The sequence below is a fragment of the Pseudophryne corroboree genome, chromosome 1 (assembly GCF_028390025.1).
Source record: "Pseudophryne corroboree isolate aPseCor3 chromosome 1, aPseCor3.hap2, whole genome shotgun sequence".
NCBI lineage: Eukaryota > Metazoa > Chordata > Amphibia > Anura > Myobatrachidae > Pseudophryne > Pseudophryne corroboree.
The window spans coordinates 296,103,468-296,127,781 of record NC_086444.1 but is presented as its reverse complement, the minus strand read 5'-3'; the positions used below and the strand labels follow the sequence as shown (position 1 = coordinate 296,127,781).

Genomic DNA, 24,314 nt, shown 5'->3' with positions numbered 1-24,314 from the left:
CACCTGAGTGGATGGTTATATGGAAGGAATTACGGGACAGTGTCGACTCCTTACATAAAAGGTTTGACGACATACCAAATATGGGACAGCCGGCTTCTCAGCCTGTGTCTGCCCAGGCGTCTCAAAAGCCATCAGGGGCTCTAAAACGCCCACTACCTCAGATGGCAGACACAGATGTCAACACGGATACGGACTCCAGTGTCGACGACGATGAGACAAATGTAACTTCCAATAGGGCCACACGTTACATGATTGAGGCTATGAAAAATGTGTTGCACATTTCTGATGTTACCCCAGGTACCACAAAAAAGGGTATTATGTTTGGAGAGAAAAAACTACCAGTAGTTTTTCCTCCATCTGAGGAATTAAATGAAGTGTGTGAAGAAGCGTGGGCTTCCCCCGATAAGAAACTGGTAATTTCTAAAAGGTTACCAATGACGTACCCTTTCCCGCCAGAGGATAGGTCACGTTGGGAAACATCCCCTAGGGTGGATAAAGCGCTCACACGCTTGTCAAAGAAGGTGGCACTACCGTCTCCGGATACGGCTGCCCTAAAGGAGCCTGCTGATAGAAAGCAGGAGGCTATCCTGAAGTCTGTATATACACATACAGGTATTATACTGAGACCAGCTATTGCTTCAGCATGGATGTGCAGTGCTGCAGCTGCGTGGTCAGATTCCCTGTCGGAAAATATTGATACCCTAGACAGGGACACTATATTGCTAACCGTAGAGCATATTAAAGACGCAGTCTTATACATGAGAGATGCACAGAGGGATATTTGCCGGCTGGCATCTAAAATAAGTGCAATGTCCATTTCTGCCAGGAGAGGGTTATGGACTCGGCAGTGGACAGGTGATGCAGATTCTAAAAGGCACATGGAAGTGTTGCCTTATAAAGGTAAGGAGTTGTTCGGGGATGGTCTCTCGGACCTCGTTTCCACAGCAACAGCTGGGAAGTCAGCATTTTTACCCCATGTTCCCTCACAGCCAAAGAAAGCACCGTATTATCAGGTACAGTCCTTTCGGCCCCATAAGGGCAAGCGGGTTAAAGGCGCGTCCTTTCTGCCCAGAGGCAGAGGTAGAGGGAAAAAGCTGCAGCATACAGCCAGTTCCCAGGAGCAAAAGTCCTCCCCCGCTTCCTCCAAGTCCACCGCATGACGCTGGGGCTCCACAGGCGGAGCCGGGTACGGTGGGGGCCCGTCTCAAAAACTTCAGCAATCAGTGGGCTCGCTCACGGGTGGATCCCTGGATCCTTCAAGTAGTATCTCAGGGGTACAAGCTGTAATTCGTGACGTCTCCCCCCCGCCGTTTCCTCAAATCTGCCTTGCCAACAACTCCCTCAGGCAGGGAGGCAGTGCTAGAGGCAATTCACAAGCTGTATTCCCAGCAGGTGATAGTCAAGGTGCCCCTACTTCAACAAGGACGGGGTTACTATTCCACAATGTTTGTGGTACCGAAACCGGACGGTTCGGTGAGACCCATTTTAAATTTGAAATCCTTGAACACATATATAAAAAAATTCAAGTTCAAGATGGAATCGCTCAGGGCGGTTATTGCAAGCCTGGACGAGGGGGATTACATGGTATCACTGGACATCAAGGATGCTTACCTGCATGTCCCCATTTACCATCCTCACCAGGAGTACCTCAGATTTGTGGTACAGGATTGTCATTACCAATTCCAGACGTTGCCGTTTGGTCTATCCACGGCTCCGAGGGTATTTACCAAGGTAATGGCCGAAATGATGATACTCCTTCGAAAGAAGGGAGTTTTAATTATCCCGTACTTGGACGATCTCCTGATAAAGGCGAGGTCCAGGGAGCAGTTGTTGGTCAGGGTAGCACTATCTCGGGAGGTGCTACAACAGCACGGCTGGATTCTAAATATTTCAAAGTCACAGCTGGTCCCTACGACACGTCTACTGTTCCTGGGGATGGTTCTGGACACAGAACAGAAAAAAAGTGTTTCTCCCGGAGGAGAAGGCCAAGGAGCTGTCATCTCTAGTCAGAGGCCTCCTAAAACCAAAACAGGTGTCAGTACATCACTGTACGCGAATCCTGGGAAAAATGGTAGCTTCCTACGAAGCAATTCCATTCGGCAGGTTCCATGCAAGAACCTTTCAGTGGGACCTGTTGGACAAGTGGTCCGGATCGCATCTTCAGATGCATCGGCTGATAACCCTGTCTCCAAGGACCAGGGTGTCTCTGCTGTGGTGGCTGCAAAGTGCTCATCTTCAAGAGGGCCGCAGATTCGGCATACAAGACTGGGTCCTGGTGACCACGGATGCCAGCCTTCGAGGCTGGGGGGCAGTCACACAGGGAAGAAACTTCCAAGGACTATGGTCAAGTCAGGAGACTTCCCTACACATAAATATTCTGGAACTGAGGGCCATTTACAATGCCCTAAGTCAGGCAATACCCCTGCTTCAAAACCAGCCGGTACTGATCCAATCAGACAACATCACGGCAGTCGCCCATGTAAACCGACAGGGCGGCACAAGAAGCAGGACGGCGATGGCAGAAGCCACAAGGATTCTCCGATGGGCGGAAAATCACGTGTTAGCACTGTCAGCAGTGTTCATTCCGGGAGTGGACAACTGGGAAGCAGACTTCCTCAGCAGGCCCGACCTCCACCCGGGAGAGTGGGGACTTCATCCAGAAGTCTTCCAACTGATTGTAAACCGTTGGGAAAGGCCACAGGTGGACATGATGGCGTCCCGCCTAAACAAAAAGCTAGAAAGATATTGCGCCAGGTCAAGAGACCCTCAGGCGATAGCTGTGGACGCTCTAGTGACACCGTGGGTGTTCCGGTCGGTTTATGTGTTCCCTCCTCTTCCTCTCATACCAAAGGTACTGAGGATAATAAGGAGAAGAGGAGTAAGAACTATACTCATTGTTCCGGATTGGCCAAGAAGAGCTTGGTACCCGGAACTTCAAGAAATTATCTCAGAGGACCCATGTCCTCTGCCGCTCAGACAGGACCTGCTGCAGCAGGGGCCCTGTCTGTTTCATGACTTACCGCGGCTGCGTTTGACGGCATGGCGGTTGAACACCAGATCCTGAAGGAAAAGGGCATTCCGGAGGAAGTCATTCCTACGCTGATTAAAGCTAGGAAAGAAGTGACCGCAAACCATTATCACCGCATTTAGCGAAAATATGTTGCGTGGTGTGGGGCCAGGAAGGCCCCAACGGAGGAATTTCAGCTGGGCCGTTTTCTGCACTTCCTACAGTCAGAGGTGACTATGGGCCTAAAATTGGGTTCCATTAAGGTCCAGATTTCGGCTCTATCGATTTTCTTCCAGAGAGAACTGGCTGCACTACCTGAAGTTCAGACTTTTGTTAAGGGAGTGCTGCATATTCAGCCCCCTTTTGTGCCTCCAGTGGCACCTTGGGATCTCAACGTGGAGTTGGATTTCCTAAAGTCACATTGGTTTGAGCCACTTAAAACCGTGGAATTGAAATATCTCACGTGGAAAGTGGTCATGTTGTTGGCCTTGGCTTCGGCCAGGCGTGTATCAGAATTGGCGGCTTTGTCATGTAAAAGCCCTTATCTGATTTTCCATATGGATAGGGCAGAATTGAGGACTCGTCCCCAGTTTCTCCCTAAGGTGGTATCAGCTTTTCATCTGAACCAACCTATCGTGGTGCCTGCGGCTACTAAAGACTTGGAGGCTTCCAAGTTGTTGGACGTAGTCAGGGCCCTGAAAATTTGTTTCCAGGACAGCTGGAGTCAGAAAGACTGACTCGCTATTTATCCTGCATGCGCCCAACAAGTTGGGTGCACCTGCTTCAAAGCAGACTATTGCTCGCTGGATCTGTAGTACGATTCAGCTTGCACATTCTGCGGCTGGACTGCCGCATCCTAAATCAGTGAAAGCCCATTCCACGAGGAAGGTGGGCTCTTCTTGGGCGGCTGCCCGAGGAGTCTCGGCTCTACAACTTTGCCGAGCAGCTACTTGGTCGGGGTCGAACACATTTGCTAAATTCTACAAGTTTGACACCCTGGCTGAGGAGGACCTAGAGTTTGCCCATTCGGTGCTGCAGAGTCATCCGCACTCTCCCGCCCGTTTGGGAGCTTTGGTATAATCCCCATGGTCCTTACGGAGTCCCAGCATCCACTTAGGACGTCAGAGAAAATAAGATTTTACTCACCGGTAAATCTATTTCTCGTAGTCCGTAGTGGATGCTGGGCGCCCATCCCAAGTGCGGATTGTCTGCAATACTTGTATATAGTTATTGTTTAACTAAAGGGTTATTGTTGAGCCATCTGTTGAGAGGCTCAGTTTTTGTCATACTGTTAACTGGGTATTGTATCACGAGTTATACGGTGTGATTGGTGTGGCTGGTATGAGTCTTACCCGGGATTCAAAATCCTTCCTTATTGTGTCAGCTCTTCCGGGCACAGTATCCTAACTGAAGTCTGGAGGAGGGTCATAGAGGGAGGAGCCAGTGCACACCAGTTAGACCAAAAGCTTTCTTTTAGTTGTGCCCAGTCTCCTGCGGAGCCGCTATTCCCCATGGTCCTTACGGAGTCCCAGCATCCACTACGGACTACGAGAAATAGATTTACCGGTGAGTAAAATCTTATTTTTTTCTTTTAGGCAGTTAGGTGATTAGATCTTTTTAAATGTATTTTTTTACAGTGTGTCTGAGCCAGTTAGGAAGAGGACACGCAAGAAAAAGAACGTGTCTAGGAAATGCCCTGCATGTGATCAGTTATTCTCAGGGAATCAAGAGGATGCTATGTGCAGTAGTTGTATTAAAGAGGCTGAACCCAGTGTACAAGTGAAAGCATCTGATCAGATGATGGAGTGGATGAAGAAATCCTTTGTCACCAAGGAAGAATTTATGCAGGGATCTAAACGTTCTAGGTCACAGTCCAGTCTGGATTATGATGATGAGGCGTCTCTAGATTTGTAGTTGCAAGATAATTGTGATAAGGATTCCAGCGCAGAATCTGGAGAGGTTCAGGAGGATGACTGGTCGTTTATTACTGAACTAGTGGACGTCATGTTAAAGAATATTTACAAAGCAATGAAGTGTAAGGAAGCTGTTCAGGAAGGCGAGCAAGCTCCTTTGTTTGACGATAGAACAATGAAAACTAGGTCCTTCCTGTGCATAAAGTGGTAAAAGACATTATTCGTAAGGAATGGCTGCAGCTAGATAAGAGAGTTGGCAGCTTTAAGAGGATTAACTGTATGTATCCGATTGTGGATGAGGAATACCTTACTTGGTGTAGTATTCCTAAAGTGGATGCGCCTGTGGCGGAGGTAACAACTAGAACTACAATAACTCTTGAGGATGGTGCTATATTAAAGAATTCAATGGATAAGAAAATGGAAAATGCTTTGAAAAAGTTGCATATTTCTACATCCGTTTCCGTGAAGTCTGGTGTGGCAATAGCTTCTGTGTCCAGAGCCTTGAGGTTGTGGTGTTCTACTATGCAAGCAGATGTGCAAGACAATATGTCTGGGGATTATGTTTTAAATAATTTAAATATCATGCAAAGAGCAGTGGATTATATCTGTGAAGCTTCGCTTGATGTTTTGGAATTTTCAACTAAGTCTATGACCTCGGGTGTTATGGCCAGAAGGTCTTTGTGGTTACGGTCTTGGGCAGCGGATACCCATTCCAAGAGCAGATTGGTTACGCTTCCTTATGAAGGGTCGCTGTTGTTTAGAAACAAGCTGGAGACTATGATCCAGAGGATGTTGGGGGATAAATCGGTAAGATTGCCACAGGATAGGCATGGCAGGTATCCACCTTCGTCTTCAAGACAGCAAATTAGACAAGCGAGGTCATATAGACCAGGCCGTCCCTATGGGGATAGAGTTGGACGTCAGTATGAAGACAAATATGGTTCAGGTATGACACATCAGTCCTTTCGTAGAGGATATAGGAGAGGTAATCAAAGGCAATGATGGTGCATGTCCCCTTACATCAACACCTGTAGGGGGCAGGATTTTAGAGTTCAGTACCCAGCGGGAGAAGAATGTCCGGGACAGATGGGTTCTGGATATTGTCTCGGAAGGTTATCGTCTCGAAATTACGACAAGGCCAAAAAGAGACAGATTTATAGAATCAAGGACACCATCCCTAATTCAGGAGTTGGTTGCTTTGAAGGAAAATCTGGAAACGCTATGTTCCTCAAGAGCAGTAGAGGAAGTTCTGTTCCTGGAGAGAAAGAGAGTGTTCTATTCTCATATTTTCCTAGTGAAGAAGTCATCCGGTTTCTTCAGAACAATACTAGATTTGAGGGACCTCAATCGAAGAATACAAAAGAAGAAGTTTCATATGGAGACGCTAAAATCAATCCTTTTGGGAATAAGAAAAGGAGATTTTTTGGCATCAATAGATCTCAAGGATGTGTATTTCCATATTCCAATCAGAAAGGAAAACAGAAAGTTTCTAAGGTTCAGCGTAGGAGGAAAACACTTCCAATTCACGTGTCTTCCGTTTTGGCCTTACGTCCTCACCGAGGGTTTTTACAAAAGTCCTGGTAACTCTAATAGCTTGCCTCAGCGAAAAAGGGGTGACTATTTGGGCTTACCGCGATGATCTTCTTCTGGCTGCAGGGTCGGAGGAAGTAATACAGCAAATGTTGGATCAAGCCTTGACCTTTTTGCAGATGCATGGTTGGTTAGTAAATTGGAGCAAGAGTCGGTTGGAACCAACACAAATCCTGCAGTTTTTGGGTGTCCATATAGATACGCTTCAGTATGTGGTCATGCTATCAGAGGACAGGCGTGCAAAGATTCAAGAGCTGGCTCTCTTCGTTCAAGAAGAAGACAGAGTTCCGTTTCATATGGCCTTGCATCTGTTGGGGATGATGTCTTCCATGATAGAGGTGATGCAGTGGGCAAGATGGAGGATGAGGACATTGCAATGCGACACTCTAAGGTATTCAAAGGAGAAAACTCCCTTGCACCATCGAACAAAGTTGACAAAAGGGACCAGAGATTCGCTGTCCTGGTGGAAAATCAGTAAGAATTACGAGCAAGGCGTGTCTTTGCTGGATCCTCAGTATTTGGTCTTAACTACGAACGCAAGTCTGGCAGGTTGGGGTGCTCATCTGCTGCGGTAGAGTTGTCAAGGAAAGTGGTTCCCAAGAGAAGCAGGATATTCGTCAAACCAGCGTGAAATGAGGGCAGTATGGTTGACAATATATGAGTTTCAGGATCAACTCGCAGGGAATCATCTGGGAATCTTCTCGGACAACGCAGCTGTGGTGGCTTATTTAAATGACCAAGGGGGAACAAGAAGCCGGGCAATAATGTCAGAAGTCTCGTACATCATGCAGTGGGCACAGAAGCATTTAAAATCCCTAACGGCTCTACATGTTCCCGGTACGGACAATGGGGGTCATTCCAAGTTGATCGCTAGCTGCCGTTGTTCGCAGCACAGCAATCAGGCTAAAAATTGTAATTTCTGCGCATACGTATGCACCGCAATGCGCATGCATGACGTACGGGTACAAAGTCCTTTGTGGTTTTACACAGGTTCTAGCAAAGCTTTCAGTTGCACGGCACAACGCAAGAAGATTGACAGGAAGGGAGCATTTCTGGGTGTTAACTGACAGTTTTCTGGGAGTGTCTGGAATAACACAGGCATGCCAGGGAAAACGCAGGTGTGGCTGGGCGAACGCTGGGCGGGTGTGTGATATCAAAAGCCATCCCACCAACGTTAGAATCAACGCACATGAAGAGTAAGTCCAGGGCTGGTCTTGTTCTGCACAAAATGTTTTTGCAGGCGCACTGCTGCACAGGCGTTCGCATTTTTGCAAAGCGAAAATACACTCCCCGGTGGGCGGCGACAATGCGTTTGCACGGCTGCTAAGAACTACTAGCGAGCGATCAACTCGGAATGACCCCCATTGTGTTGGCAGACTATCTAAGCCGAAATCAGGTTCAGTCCGGGGAGTGGGACCTAAATACTCAAATTTTCGAAGGTATAGTGGAAAGGTTTGGGCAACCTGACATAGATCTCATGGCTACCAATCTCAACACAAAGCTGCCTCGTTTCTTCTCAAGGTATTACCTTCCAATGTCAGAAGGAGTGGATGCACTATCTCTAGCGTGGGAGTTCAAACTGGGATATGTATTTCCCCCTTTTCGTCTAATTGCCAAAACATTGAAGAAGATCAGAGAAGAGAGAGTGGAGGTGATTATGGTGATCACTTATTGGCCGAGAAGAGCTTGGTTTCCAACGGTACAGAGGATGTCAGTGGGGAGAATGTGGAGACTACCGGTAGTACAGGGGCTGTTGCATCAAGGTCCCCTGGAGCACCTCAAACCCGCAGAGTCTTCAGCGTGCGGCTTGGAAACTGAGCAGAATTTACTAAGGAACAAGGGTCTGTCCGAATCAGTGATTCAGCTACTGCTAAAGGCCAGGAATAAAGTTTCTTCAGATGTTTATTATAGAATATGGAGAACTTTTATGGTATGGTCGGAGGATAAGTTTGATGTATTGAAGGCTGAAACGGCTCAAGTTTTACAGTTTCTTCATGACGGTTTTGTCAAAGGTTTGGCGGTTTCAACTCTAAAGGTGCAGATATCGGCTCTGAGTGTTCTGTTAGACAGGAAATTATTTCAGGATGAATTAAGAAATTCTGTCAAGCCGTGAAGAGAATAAGGCCAAGAGTTAGATCGATAGTGTCGCCCTGGGATCTGAATTTAATTTTAAATGCTTTGATGTAACATCCATTCGAGCCATTACAAGAATTTGGTATGAAGTTTCTTACATGGAAATTAGTTTATCTTGCAGCTGTCACTTCAGCAAGGAGAGTTGGAGAATTGCAAGCACTTTGGGTGGAGGAACCATACTTAAAAGTATTGTCTGATAGAATTATTCTAAGGACAAACCCATCTTTTTTACCAAAAGTTGTGTCAGCATTTCATATTAATTAAGAGATCATCATACCATCTTTTTTTCCCTCAACCAAAGAATGAGGAGGAGGCAGAGATTACATACGTTGGATCTTGTTAGAGCAATAACCATTTATTTGGACAGAGTTAAACCTTTCAGAAAGGAGAAAAGTTTATTTCTAGTACCTGTCAGTTCCCGGAAAAGGTGTATGCCAACAAAGCAAACCATTGCAAGATGGATTAGAAAGTTAATCACGTTTGTATACCAGAGAGATGGCCGTGAAGTTCCAGAAAATATTAAGGCACACTCGACTAGGGCAGTGTCTGTCTCGTGGGCTAGGAATGCACAGGTGGCGATTGAAGACATGTGCAGTGGCTACGTGGTCATCTATACATACTTTCTCTAGACATTATGCTTTGGATATTGTTAAAGCTCATTTTGGTAACCGGGTTCTGCAACAGGCCTTGGTATAATTGTTTGTACTGTTTCCCTCCCGTAATTCGGCTTTGGTATATCCCATTCAAAGGCGTCACCAGGTGTGGTGACACCCGGTGCGCACCCCTGATGTACTGCCGCGATCGCGGCAAAAAAGGGGGCGTGGTCTTACAGCTAGGGGGCGTGGCTTCGCGGGGATACTGGTATCGTCACTCTGGGGGCGTGCCCAGCATCTCCGGAGATGCTGGGCTTCCCCCAGAGACGGTCTCAGTGTGCTGTCGGCTCCTCTGCTATGACAGGAGCCGGGTGCTGTAGCGGAATTTCACACTGCAGCACCTGGCTCCTGTCACTACGGAGGAGCTGACATTTGGTGTCACCCCCTCCAGGTGTCACACCCGGGTGCGGGCCGCACCCCCCGCACCCGCCTTGTGACGCCACTGATCCCATTGTATAGCTGCCATGAAGTAAGTAAAAGAAAGCAGTGAATTATACATACGATAATTCCATTTCTTTGAAGTACTTCATGCCAGCCCGTGAATTACCCACCCGGTAAGGATTGTTTTTTTCTTCTACATATGGAGGAAACACTCAAAAAGGACAAGAGAGAGGAGGAGGGGCACACTCATATAGCCAGGGTGGGCAGCTAATAGAAGTAAAGAACCTCCTGTCTATGCTAGGGGAATGGGCCGTTAACCCATTGTATGGCTGCCATGAAGTACTTCAAAGAAATGGAATAAGTATAATTAGCTGCTTTTCAAAACTTCCAAATAAAAACTTTGCAGCTTTGTAGCTGTTTGCAGAATAACAACTGTTTCCATCGCATTTTTTTCCCAAAAGGACACACAGCTTCACAGCAGTATGTTATTTGTGTGAATCAGCCATCACAAAAATAGGCGAAAGAGTGAATAACTCATTAAAAAAAAAAATCACTGCAGTCAAACACTACCTTCCCCTGCAACGACAGTGGAGATACTGGCTCAAAAGGGTTCCGCAAACATACACCTAGCAGCAGAAACCCATACAACAAGCGCCTCCGCCCTCTAGAACACGATTCCTGTTTCTTTTGGGTACCCCCTTTGTAAATACCACAAAGACGATAAAAGACAATAAAAATATAAATTGACCAAAGAGCGATATTTGTTAAAAAGTTGCGATGCATAATTATCTTCCTGCAATTCTCACTGTTCGGTTGAAGAATGCAAATATTATGTGTGTGCAATCACGTAATTATAGCAGTCAGGACAGAATGAACTCTGGGGGATATTGGGTATCTATACATATCTAGTATTACATTTTACTAGTATCTACATGTGTTAAGTTCTTCAATGACCACTGCTACTAGGAGACTGTTTAGTGGAAATGTTGTAACTGAAGCACTGACTTGTTACTTTTAGTATACCTTCCTCATTTTATCTATGTCTGCTTAATCTAGAAATTCACTCGTGTTTTGGCATAAGGTCCATAATTCCTAAAAGTATTAACTCACCTGAATATAATAAAATATTTTGTATACTTCATCTGTCCCCTTGCCGTAAGCCAATGTGCGAATGGCTAGTGTCACAGCTGTCATGAAAGAAAGACATGTCACATTCATTACCATCACATGCATGTCTGCCTCATCATTACATATTACACTTGCATGGATATGTACTGTACAACTACAAAATATGCAGAGAAAGCACATTCTTGACATACACATCTTGTTTACAAGCTCATACTGAAGGCTACATAGATAAATATTAATACACTAATTTCTTTTTAGAACTAAAATTATTTCAGAACCTTTATAGATTGCTAAACAGTTGTTTTTTTTGTTTGTTTTTTTTAGGTTTTTTTGTAGTTAAATTGAATTCAGACTTGTCAGGCAAAAGTCTACTGGGGGACTCTGCAGGAAATCTAGTTTAGTCTAAATCTAATAAATAATGATAGATATACATAAGGTGGCCAGAATGGACAGATCTGATCATCCAGTGGTCAGCAGGCAGCACCGCTAAATTCTATGGGCCAGTTTGGTTGGCCAATGATATGTAAGGATGGTCATCATTGGCGGCACAAAGTTTTGTCCATGAACTATTGATCACTGGATGGATTTCAATCATTCCTGGCTATATTTGGTGGCCACTGAGTCCCACACGTGAAGTCTTATCAGGACAATCTGGTCTAAATTGGCCATCTTATGATATAATGTAATACAGTTTAAAATATCTTAAGTTTAGTAAAGATAAGGGAACATTTTTATATGTACATTTGTTAATATTATAACATCATTATATATGCCTCATTAGTTATTTATTTATTTTTTATAGGTCAGCTGCTGAATAGGGGGAAGTTAGGGTTAGGCTGCAGGAGGGGAGGTTATGGATAGGCTGCTGAAGGGGAGGGTTAGGGGTAGGAGAAAATACTTACCAGGATGTGTCAGGATTCTGGCCCCTTGGTCACTTAACTGTCGGGATCCCGACTACTGGGATTTCTTTCCCAGCCCCTGAGGATTATGAATGCTGATGCAGCAATGTTTATAAACCATGTCCATGTCCTGCAATATTCTGTACTGTTAGTCACTTTCTTTTTTGTATTGTCTGTACTGTTTCTGTTTATGTACTTTGTAATGTCCTGAAGACCCCTTGTGGCACCATGTAAATAAAGGATGATAATAATAATAATAATAATAATTTCTCCCCATAAAAATAACATTGCATTTGGTCAGTATACTTGTTTTAGATGAAACTGTCTGATTGTTCTGTGCTTAGACCAGAAACAGTGACTGATAGACATGATTTTGATTGGAGTGTTTGCCAAATATGGTCTTTCAAATATCTAACTACTGTGTTGTATACAGTTATCATTCTATTACAATACATTTACCCTTTTCAACAAGCGTTCAACCTGATCACTGAAAACCAGCCCTTTCCAATTTACATATTATTAACTGAAATGCCAATGATCTTAAAAGAAACACGTTTTGCCTTTGATATTATTGCTGTTTATAATTTTGGACCAAAAATATTATGAACTAATGGATATGAGCCAAATTTTGTTGGTTATTCTATTCCCAGTACAATGGCCCTGATTCCGAGTTGTTCGCTCGCTAGCTGCTTTTAGCAGCATTGCACACCCTAAGCCGCCGCCCTCTGGGAGTGTATCTTAGCTTAGCAGAATTGCGAATGAAAGATTCACAGAATTGCGAATAGAAATTTCTTAGCAGTTTCTGAGTAGCTCCAGACTTACTCCGCCATTGCGTTCAGATCAGTTCAGTCAGTTTCGTTCCTGGTTTGACGTCAAAAACACACCCAGCGTTCGCCCAGACACTCCCCCGTTTCTTCAGACACTCCCGTGTTTTTCCCAGAAACGCCAGCATTTTTTCGCACACGCCCAGAAAACGGCAAGTTTCCGCCCAGAAACACCCACTTCCTGTCAATCATGATGAAAAATCCTCGTTATGCCATGAGTAAAATACCTAACTTTTGTGTAAAATAACTAAGCGCATGCGCTCTGCGAACCTTGCGCATGCGCAGTAAGCAACTAATCGCAATATAACGAAAATCGGCAACGAGCGAACAACTAGGAATGACCCCCAATTGTCAGGCATGACTGTCCCACCTGTGGCTAGTTGAGTACTATTGTAAAGCATTTATGAGTAAATCAATATCATTGGACGGTTGACAAAATGTTCTCCTCCCATCCATTCTGCACCCCACCTGCCACATGAGGTGGTTATGAGTCCACACTAAGGACACTGACCTGGCAAGCAGCAAAGTACAAAGATGACAAGAAACAGCAGGAGATTCCGTCTTGTTACTGTGATCACCGCCCACTGCTTATACTGTAAGGACACTGCTGTTGTCTGATACCTTCTAAATAAGATATAAAAATAACCCGATATTACCTAGAAATAAATAAAATATACACGATGATCAGATGAATACATTATCACTACAAAAATATAAAATATGCACCTTAGGGCCTGATTTACAATATAACTAAGTTTGCACTCTGAATGTACATGAAAAGATTCTATTGCCAAAAAAAAGCCCATATGCATGTTAGCTTGTACATATCCCAAGATAGATACTCGGCAGTATTTCTGTATACTGTTTATGAGTGTATACTTATAACTGATGATTAAGTAGAGATGCAGCTTTCCAGGTAAGTAGTAAATACAGAAAAAAAAAGAAAATGCAGATGCACACGCTATAGTACTAAGCACTGCTAATCAGAATCATTATAATAAACACTGCAACCTAATATAGAGCAAAATTGAGGTGCTTAGCAAAAAAAATTTGGCCAAACATATGGACCCACTAACCACGATCAGGTGACCTGATCTGGTGAGTCCCTGAAACTAGGGTTCCAGAGCACATACCCCCAAGTCAGTACAGGCCAACCTCCGCGAGGCATCACATAGTGAATGGTAAAGTGTTAGTAAGCGTTAGATAAGTAAGTAGCAGTAGCTATGTGTTAGGAGTGTTACATTGTAGAGAAGTAATAATTAGAATGTTAAAAGGTATTATACAGGTAGAAAAATAATTAGGTGCTAAATTAAGTATTACAATATGATGCACCAAAGCAGCCAGACCACACCAATCCAGGGGGCCATGTCCCCCGAACTCATCCCTAGGGGGGATTTTGAGGGGGATTTAATATTAGATCGTGTTACCTCCCAACATGACCCATTCCAGGAGGGACAAAATGCTTTCTACATGGACTTCCCTCTTAATAAATGATTGGCATCACCTGTGTTGAACTATTTAATTGATGAGAAAGGTATTTCAACAGAGGTGATTGCAATCATAAATTAAGAGGGAAGTCCAGGTAGAGAGCATGTTGTCCTCCACTGGAACAGGTCGCCTTTGGATGTATAGATTGTGTATTTTAAATTTAAACCAATGGTGTATATTAGATTTAAACAAATAGTTTAATCATGCATGATTACTGTTTATAGCTCCACCTAATTGAGTGACATGCCCGGCGCTACCCGCTCAGCATGGACTGCAAAGCAGGGAGGCGCAGGGTGGGAGAGGCGCTGTCCCACCGCTCTGCTACCTTGCTGGCCCGCAGTGCTGCTGTCCACTGCTGCAGGCTCTGCCTGTCAAACTGACAGGCAGCGCCGGCAGAACGAACATAAGGTCTTCTCCTGTGTGCTGTGTGTGAGCCTTGCAGGTGCCTCCCCCAGAGCCGGCCATAGGTATAAGCAAACTAGGCAATTGCCTAGGGCATTTGATATGCCTAGGGGCATCAGCAACTTCTGCTGATTAAAATGATATGCGGCATGCCTATATTCTGTATGTAGCATTTCATATGCAGATACAGCCACAGTCTCACAAAGTATATAGGCATGCTGCATATCAGTTTAATCAGCAGAAGCTGCTTGGGCATCCTAGCCACATAGCAATGCAAATAAGATGCATTTTCATTAAAAAAAAGGTGCCAGACGTTAGCATTGATGCAAGATTTATGAGGACACATCTGTATCCAAGCAGAGGCAGAGGTCACAGTGTTAGTGGAAGTGTGAGTGCTGTGTGCATGTGAGTGGGTTGGTTGTGCAGTAGTGTTCAGAATATGTGTAAGGAGCATTATGTGTGTCATGTAAAAATGCATTAATAATGTGCAACATATGTGTAAGGGGCACTGTGTGTGTCATTATGTGTATAAGGGCATTAATAATGTGCGGCATATGTGTAACAGGGTACTACTGTATGTGTGTCATTATGTGTATAGGGGCACTAATAATGTGCAAAAAATGCGTAGGGGCACTATGTGTGTCATTATGTGTATAAGGGCATTAATAATGTGCAACATATGTGTAACGGTACTACTGTATGTGTGTCATTATGTGTATAGGGGCACTAATGTGCAGCAAATGTGTAGGGGGCACTATGTGTGTCATTATGTGTATAAGGGCATTAATAATGTATGCCATATGTGTAAGGGACATTATGTGTAAAAGGGCATTAATAAAGGTTGTCATAATGTGTAAGGTGCATTATGTTTATAAGGACATTAATAAGGTGTCTTATATGTGTACGGGGCATTACTGTGTGGAATTGTGTATAAATGCATTACTAATGTGTGGCATTATGTGTATAAGCTGCTCTACTATGTGGCGTTGCATATAGAAAGGGCACTACTGTGTCATCTAATGTGAATAAAGAGCAATAGGGTGTGGTGTAATGTGAATAAGGGGCTCTACTGTGAGGAGTAACGTTTATAAGGTAAAGTGATACTACTGTGGGATGTAATATGAATTATGGACACTATCGTAAGATAAAATGTGAATAAAGTGCAGTACTGTGTGGCGAAATTGGAATTGGGGTTACTATTGTGTGGCCATGCCCCTTCCCAGCAAGAAGATGCCCCTTTTTGGGCTGTGCGTCAAATGTGCGAATTGTTCCTATTTAAAATATAAGGGGTACAAGGACTGCTATGGGGGAGGGGTGATGGTACTGGGAAAGAGGTGCAAGGTCAGAGGCGGAACCAGCGGTGGTGCTAGGGGGCACCAGCCAAAATCTTGCCTAGGGCATCATATTGGTTAGGGCCAGCTCTGGCCTCCCCCTTCCTTCTCCTCCTTGGCTTGTTCCTCCACGCTGCACCTAGCTGGAAGACAGGCAGCAGTGCACGCACCAGCACACCCGCCCCTTCCCCCCCCCCTCCCCATACCCCCTTCTCCTGAGACTCCTCTCTGTCACTGAGGACACACAGCAGTTTTCAGCAGCCTCCCTCCCTTCCCATCAGTGCTGGATTCACGGGGCACCGATAAAAAGGAAGTCACATGATGCACATGCGGAGCCAGCCAGAAGAGGAGCAGCGTTGCAGTGTAGCAGCCTGCAGCACCACAGGCACACATAGGAGCAGAGGCCCTGCTAAGTCTCAGGTAAATTCTGCTGCAGATAAATGGAGGGAGGGGGAAGAAGGGGAGAGAGTTAAAGTGTCAAATTCATGTCTTTTTTGGGGGGAGGAGTGACATTTTAATATGTGCTGGGGGGTTATGTCATATTGTGTTCTTTTTGGAGGTTGGGTGGGTTGTATTATATTTGTTTTTGGGGGTAGTGTCATATTAATGTGTGCTAGGGAGTTGCATATTAACGGGGAGGGGATAAAGTGCCATATTCATGTGTTTTTTGGGGGGAGGAGTGACATATTAATATGTGCTTGGGGGGTAATGTCATAGTAATGTGTTTTGGGGGGTAGTGTCACTGTCATGTTATTGTGTGCTGGAAAGGGGGGGTAGTGTTATATTAATATAAGCTGGGGGTAATGTCATTTTAATGTGTTTTTTTGGAGGGGTGGGGGGTTTGTATTATATTTGTTTTGGGGGGGGTAGTGTCATATTAATGTGTGCTAGAGAGTTGCATATTAATGGAGGGGGAGATAAAGTGTCCTATTCAGTGGCATAACTACTGCCCCCGCAGCCACTGTGGAGGCTAGGAGGTGCAGGGCTACGGGGGCACCACCACTGATTCAGAGCAGATTGGCATGCGGACTAGTCGACCGCATGTCAATCTGCTAAATGTCCCTTCCAAAATGGCTGCCGCCATGGAGGAGACATGCTAGAGGTCATACTTGATTTCTAGCGTCTAGGAAGTGCCGGGAGCGCATAGCGCTGGCCGCGGCTGGCGGCACCTTGCAGGCCTGCCAACTTGCTACCCTGGCGTGGCGGTGGCAGCAGCAACAGGGGGGTCGGGCAGCAGTGTGCGCGGCACACTAAACAGTGGGGAGCGGTTTGGGCAGCATTACTCCCCATGACACCCAGCGCATGAAACCCCTGGCAACAAGCATGACACCCTGAACATGAAAACCCCTGGCACCGTGCATGGAACCAAGATCATTAAACCCTTGGCAACGATCAGGTAATTTAAAAGTAATTAGAAGCCTTACTCTGTAGGGCTTAATGTGTAGTGGGCATTGCGGTGTGTGGCATAATGTATCACAGACATTGTGATTGCATGGCTCGTATGTTCCAGCGACCCAGATGCAGCTTGCCGCAGCTAGTCGCAAGCACAATGCGGCCGCTTGCGGGTAGGATGAGAGCGATTACATATGTATTTATAGGAGGGCGCAAAATTTATAGTTTGCAGGAGGGCGCCGAGCACCCTAGCACCGGCCCAGTTGAGAGACAACTATTTTATAAAGTTTTCTTGAATTGTTACACACTGGGACAGGAATCAGGCGGACTGTGTGTGTGTGTGTGTGTGTGTGTGTGTGTGTGTGTGTTTGTGTGTGTGTCTCTCTCTAAACCTGAATGCTCCCATTAGATTACAAGTTACACAGGACCCAGACACCCAGGTAGGGAGGAGGAGAAGCCGGGATCCCTGGGTCACTTACAGCTCTCTCCCCACTCCTATTTTCTCATACGTCCTAGAGGATGCTGGGGACTCCGTAAGGACCATGGGGTATAGACGGGATCCGCAAGAGACATGGGCACACTATAAGACTTTGAATGAGTGTGAACTGGCTCCTCCCTCTATGCCCCTCCTCCAGACCTCAGTTAGACTTTGTGCCCAGGAGTGACTGGACACACACTAGGGGAGCTCTACAGAGTTTCTCTAAAAGACTTTATGTTAGGTTTTTTATGTTCAGGGAGACCTGCTGGCTACAGTCTCCCTGCTTCGTGGGACTGAGGGGAGAGAAGTCAGACCTACTTCTTCTTAGTTCAAAGGCTCTGCTTCTTAGGCTACTTGACACCATTAGCTCCAGAGGGTTCGATCACTTGGTTCGCCTAGCTGCTTGTTCCCGGAGCCGCGCCGTCACCCCCCTCACAGAAGCCAGAAGAAAGAAGCCGGGTGAGTATTGGAAGAAAAGAAGACTTCAGTGACGGCAGAAGACTTCAGTAACGGAGGTACAGCGCAGCGGTCCCGCTGCGCTCCATGCTCCCACACACCAACGGCACTCACAGGGTGCAGGGCGCTGGGGGGGGCGCCCTGGGCAGCAAGTTACTGGAAGTTTTACCGCTGGCATAAGTGCAGATTCGGTGCCTGGGCACCGTTTACGATACCCCCGCCAGATATCGCGCCATTGCTCCCACACGCCAACGGTTTTTACAAGGGTGCAGGGCGCTAGGGAGGGAGCGCCCTGGGCAGCAATATATATATATATATATATATATATATATACACAGGTTGAGTATCCCATATCCAAATATTCCGAAATACGGAATATTCCGAAATACAGACTTTTTTGAGTGAGAGTGAGATAGTGAAACCTTTGTTTTTTGATGGCTCAATGTACACATACTTTGTTTAATACACAAAGTTATTAAAAATATTGTATTAAATGACCTTCAGGCTGTGTGTATAAGGTGTATATGAAACATAAATGAATTGTGTGAATGTAGACACACTTTGTTTAATGCACAAAGTTATAAAAAATATTGGCTAAAATGACCTTCCTGCTGTGTGTATAAGGTGCATATAAAACATAAATGCATTCTGTGCTTAGATTTAGGTCCCATCACCATGATATCTCATTATGGTATGCAATTATTCCAAAATACGGAAAAATCCCATATCCAAAATACCTCTGGTCCCAAGCATTTTGGATAAGGGAGACTCAACCTGTGTGTATATATATATATATATATATATATATATATATATACCTCTTTGGGGGGGGACAGTACATCTATACAGTATGTAAACACTGTATAGGGACCCCCGATAGCATACATGAAGCTGTTTTTTGCGAGCTGGAGCGCGCCGAGAGGGGGCGGGGCTTAGCCCTCACTTCAGGTTACAGCGCCATTTTCTACTTGTCCCCGCCAAAAGCATGAGGGGGCACAATGTTTAGTGCTATTTAGAGGAATATAGTACTATTTTAGACAGATGGGCTTGTATTCTGTGTGATATATATATATATATATATATATATATATTCATATCTCTGTGTTCCCTGTCGAAAACCCACTATAGCTTTAGTCGACATATGTCGACAGGAGTGAGTGAGTGCTCTGTCATTTATGCAGATCACAGTCGACATCGCCGACTGCTGTTGGTACTTGATTCTGTAGATGCAGTGTCAGCAGGTCGGTAGTTGTATACTTGTCAAAAGTAAACACTGTATGGGAGACAGTAGTATGTGGGTGACTCTGTCGACACCAACTGTTATTACTGGGTGTTAATTAACATGCGGTAACTACCTTATACCTGTATATATGTTTATATGTATACGTAGGGTACGGTTCCATGGGCCTGTAGCTCGAGCACAGACATGGTAGTACATGTAGGGGAGTGTTATTGAACTTATTTATGTATCTTCCTTCAGTCCCCTCGGAGTTACAAGAATGTTATTTTGCATGATTACTACTCCCTGCTGTCGACGAATACTAGGTTTTCTGTCGACCACATTGTTTCCTGATAGATCCACAACTGGGGCATTCAGTACATGATCATACACATTCAGAACACATTAATGTCACTAGGGACCCGTTGGTTCCGGATAACCCGCTGATATGTGTATATATATATATATATATATATATATATATATATATTTAGGATATGTGTGTAGTTGAGTATTACATTATGTTTATTCATATTACATTTTTAATGGATGCTGAAATAATACTGTAGTATTCCTTCTCATGTGCTGGTCGCTCTGTTGGTAAAGCTCTAGGTCGGCCGTGACGAGTTGGTCTCAGAAAGAAGTCCAAACGTTTATTCTTTTCCCGCTGCGGATAGAATACTGTGAAAGTCAACTCCTGGTCGACACGGGGCCCTGTCGCAAAGGATCGTACACAGGAAGCTAAGTGATATTTTATTCTTTACTTTGGAGTTATTTGCATTACCTGCACATGGAGGAATGTTTGTATTCGGAAAGGCATCCGATAGATTTACCCTATAGAGAGAGGGGATGTGTCTTATGTTGATCCTTCTTTATAACATGGCGGCAGGTTGCAGTGTGTCTGCAGAAGAAACGCTGAGGCTGAATCCGAGAGATACTGGAGTGTTTTCCTGTAACAGTGTACCGCTGTTGGGGAGGCCTCAGTTCAGTCAATCTCGGCAGATACCGCGGGTAAGTCTAACTTCGTGAGTTAGATTCCCTCACAACGGTTGGTGACGCATTCGTGTGTGGGATGCAGTCATTTTAACCGGTTTGATACCTTTTTTTTTTCCTTTTCGGTGCAGATTGTGGAAGGTGACAAGGTAAGAGTGCTGCAGCCTTGTTAGGTTCGCAGAAGCGGATGTTGTTTTCTGTTTCTACCACATCCACCGCATGTCGCTGGGTCTATCTGTCTGGAGCCCACTCTGGTGGGAACTCGTCTACTATTCTTCAGTCAGTCCGAGAATGGACTTGGACCTGTGAGTTACTCATAGAATCCAAAAGGGGACATGCTGGGGTTTACAGAGGATTCCCCTCACTGATTTTTTTAATGGATCTTAGCGATTCCCCTCTGGAAGGGGAGGTAGTACGCAACGCCATATCCAGAGTTGCGTCAGGTTCAGGACATTGTCCTGCTGTCCAAAAAAATAATAATGTTAGAATCTAAGTTTCTACTTACGAAGGGAGCTTCAGCGCGTAAAGGTAGAAAAGGGGTTAAATGCGTTTTTCTCCACATCTGGCTTATCTAGGTTGATATCCAGGTTTGTCTTTGCCATTTTACCGGAGTGATGGCAGTATGATGGGTTTCTTTCAATAGTAAGAGCCATTGTTATTCTGTACTGAGACGCTCTCCTGATTAAGGCGAGGTCAAGAAACAAGTGGTGCAAATCGTTGTTTCTCTCTGACTGTTCTTCAACACAGGGAATGGCTGTTGTTCCCAATGACGCAGATGTCTGAGCTGGGTATCAGAGTAGATACTGAACGGTGGAGGTTCTGTGTTTTCCTGTGGAAAGAGGTCTGAGGATCCAGAGTTGGATCAGATTTGCAGTGACAATCCATCAATATGTTCCGTTGATGAAGAAGTTGGTGCGGCCTCAGAGGCTTTTCGATGAGCAGATCAATTGCCAGAGTGGTTTTCATGGGGCCAGTTGGAAATGTGGTCCGGGTCTCACCTGCACATGCGCCAGAATATAATCCTAATGGCCAGGATATCGCTCCTGTGGTGTCTGCTCAGTTCTCACCTCCTAGAGGGACGAAGGTTCGGAATCCAAGTGGAGATCCTGGTGTCCATGCATGCAGATTTCCGAGACTGGGGAGCAGTCCTAGCAAGGGAAGTATTTCCAGAGGAAAAGATCAAGCTGGGAAGCTTGTCTGCAATAAGTTTTCTTGAATTCAGAGCTATTTTCAGTGAACATAGGCTTAGTGATCTGCCCGTGTTAATGCTGTCGGACGACTTGGCAGCAGTGGTGTAAGTAAGCCACTAGGGCGGAACAAGGAGCAAAGCGACGATGGCAGATGCTATAAAAGTTTTCCGCTGGGTGGAAAGTCTGGTAAACGCTATATTAGCAGTCTTCGTTCCGGATATGAACGACGAAGAAATAGATTCCTCTGCAGATGTGATCTCTATCCGGGAGAAATGCTGTCGTCATAGAGGCGTTTCACTGAAGCAAAAAGTCTTTGAGGAGTACCTCAATTGGACAGGTTGGCGTCTCGCCTCAATGAGAGATCTCAAGGATATTGTTCCAGGTCAGGGGAGACTCAGGCTATAGCAGTGAACGTCCTCGGGACACCTTGGGTGTTTTCAGTCGGGTTATGTGTCCTCTCCGTTTTCACTCTTCTGAAGGTGATAAACGTAAGATGAAAAAGGTTCAGGCGATCCTCATGGTTCCGGTCTGAACATGGAGGGCTTGGTATCCAGTTCTTCAAGATTTACTCATAGAAGATCCCTGGCCTCTTCCTCTACGTGAGGAACTGTTACAGCAAGATCCGGACGTGTATCAAGACTTACCGCGGCTGCGTTTGACGGTGTGGCGGTTGAACGCCATATCCTAGCCAGAAAGGGTATTCCCAGTGAAGTCGTTTCCACTTTTCTTCAGGCTAGAACAGAAGTAACGGCAAAGCCTTACCACCGTGTTTGGAGAATATATGTGTCTTGGTGTGAATCCAAGAAGGTTACTGCGGAAGCTTCAGCTGGGTCGTTCTTCTCCAGGCAGGCCTAAAGTTAGGCTCCGTTCAAGAGCGGTTTTGGCCTTATACATTTTCTTTCAAGAAAGAATTGGCGAACTTTCTGGAAGTTCGGACCTTCGTGGAAGGAGTACTGCACATCCAACCTCCATTTGTGCCCCCATTAGCACCGTGGGACCATTGACGCGGTGTTGAGTTTCTTGTGTCACAATGATTGGAACCTTTATGAAAGGTTGTGTTAAAAATTCTCTCTTGGAGAGTGGTCATGCTTTTGGCTTTGGCATCCGCAAGGCGGGTGTCTGAAGTAGCGGCTGGGTCTCACAGGAGCCCCTGTTTGATCTTCCAGGTGGAAAGAGCGAAATTGAGAACTCGGATAATAGTTTTGCCAAAAGTGGTTTAGGTGTTTCGCAGTAAAAAATATTTGGAACGGACTTCCTTATTTCATTACTACTTCCACCCCTGGCATATTGGGTAACCCTGGTTTTATTCATTGTACTATGTACACCTTTTAACGTTTATTACTGGAACATGCTATTAATGGTGTATATATTCTTACATTCCAGTGTATTTATTTTTAATATTAAATTTTGAATTATCAGATATTATTGTTGTTATATGTAACAGTTTAGCGCAGCCTCATTCTGCCTTTTGTTTCGCAGAAACCAGCCTATTTGATGTCTGTGGTTACTTAAGCATTGGCTGATTCAATTTCTCTCGATGTAGTCAGGGCTTTGAATATTTATGTCGCCAATTTGGCTCAGATTGGGAAAACAGAGGCTCTGTTTGTCCGGTATGCTCCCAGCGTGATTGGGGCGCCTGCGTCTCTGCAGTCGGTTACACGCTAGATCTGTGATCCGATTCGGCGGGCTCGTTCTACGGCTGGATTGCCGTTACCGAATTCGGTGGTGGCCCATTCTACTAGGAAGGGTTTTTTTTTCTTGGGCAGATGCCCGAGGAGTCTCGGTGGTTTAACTTTGCCGAGCGGATATTTGGTCGGGTTCGAACACTTTTGCTAAGTTCTACAAGTTTGATACCCTGGCTGAGGGGGACCTCATGTTGCTCAATCGGTGCTGCAGAGTCGTCCGCACTCTCCCGCCCGGTCTGGAGCTTTGGTATAAACCCCATGGTCCTTACGGAGTCCCCAGCATCCTCTAGGACGTATGAGAAAATAAGATTTTAATACCTACCGGTAAATCCTTTTCTCTTAGTCCGTAGAGGATGCTGGGCGCCCGTCCCAGTGCGTACTGTGTCTGCAGTTATTGATTATGGTTACACTCTTGTGGTGTTTCTTTTCTGTCAGGCTGTTGCTGACGTTGTGCATACCATGGCAGGCGGTGTCTTATTATTGGTTGTGTTGACACACTGGTTGTGTTACATATTCTCTCAGCATGTGGCTGTGTATTTTCATGCCGTTGGCTGGTATTCTATTGAATGCCACGTTCTGCGGTATGTTCGTGGTGTGACACTCACCGTGTTTAAACAATAAATTCTTTCCTCCAAATGTCCGTCTCCCTGGGCACAATTTTCTAACTGAGGTCTGGAGGAGGGGCATAGAGGGAGGAGCCAGTTCACACCCATTCAAAGTCTTATAGTGTGCCCATGTCTCCTGCGGATCCCATCTATACCCCATGGTCCTTACGGAGTCCCCAGCATCCTCTACTGACTAAGAGAAAAGGATTTACTGGTAGGTATTAAAATCCTATTTTTCCTCTGGTCAGGAAGCAATGTTGGTAGCTCATGAAACCTGATACTCCATTGTCTCTGCTTGAATGCATACTGTCCTGCTAACATTCTGGCTGCCTGGTTTTGCTGCTGCACAATAGAGAGTGTTAGTGATGTCAATGTGCTCTGGCCGGGGGCCCCCATGACAGAGGGAGACCCTGGGTACAGTATACCCAGCGCCTCCACCTTAATCTGGCTATGCATAATTATTATGTTTGTAATTAGGATGTGCAGTTCAAGGTCCCCCTCCATAAGTAGTAAATACTAAAGCCACATTGCTCTATATCAGGGGTGG

The 24,314-nt window shown here is 45.3% G+C and overlaps 1 protein-coding gene across 1 annotated transcript in view; it reads right to left on the bottom strand.

The window, feature by feature from the left end:
- TMEM116 (transmembrane protein 116) overlaps positions 1-24,314 on the bottom strand; it is a 135,787-nt gene that overhangs the window by 6,736 nt on the left and 104,737 nt on the right. The window contains exons 9-10 of the mRNA XM_063964368.1: positions 13,040-13,184; positions 10,788-10,864 (exon numbers count right to left, since the gene is read on the bottom strand). Coding sequence (XP_063820438.1) covers positions 10,788-10,864; positions 13,040-13,184 — 222 coding nt within the window. The remainder of the gene's footprint in view (positions 1-10,787; positions 10,865-13,039; positions 13,185-24,314) is intronic.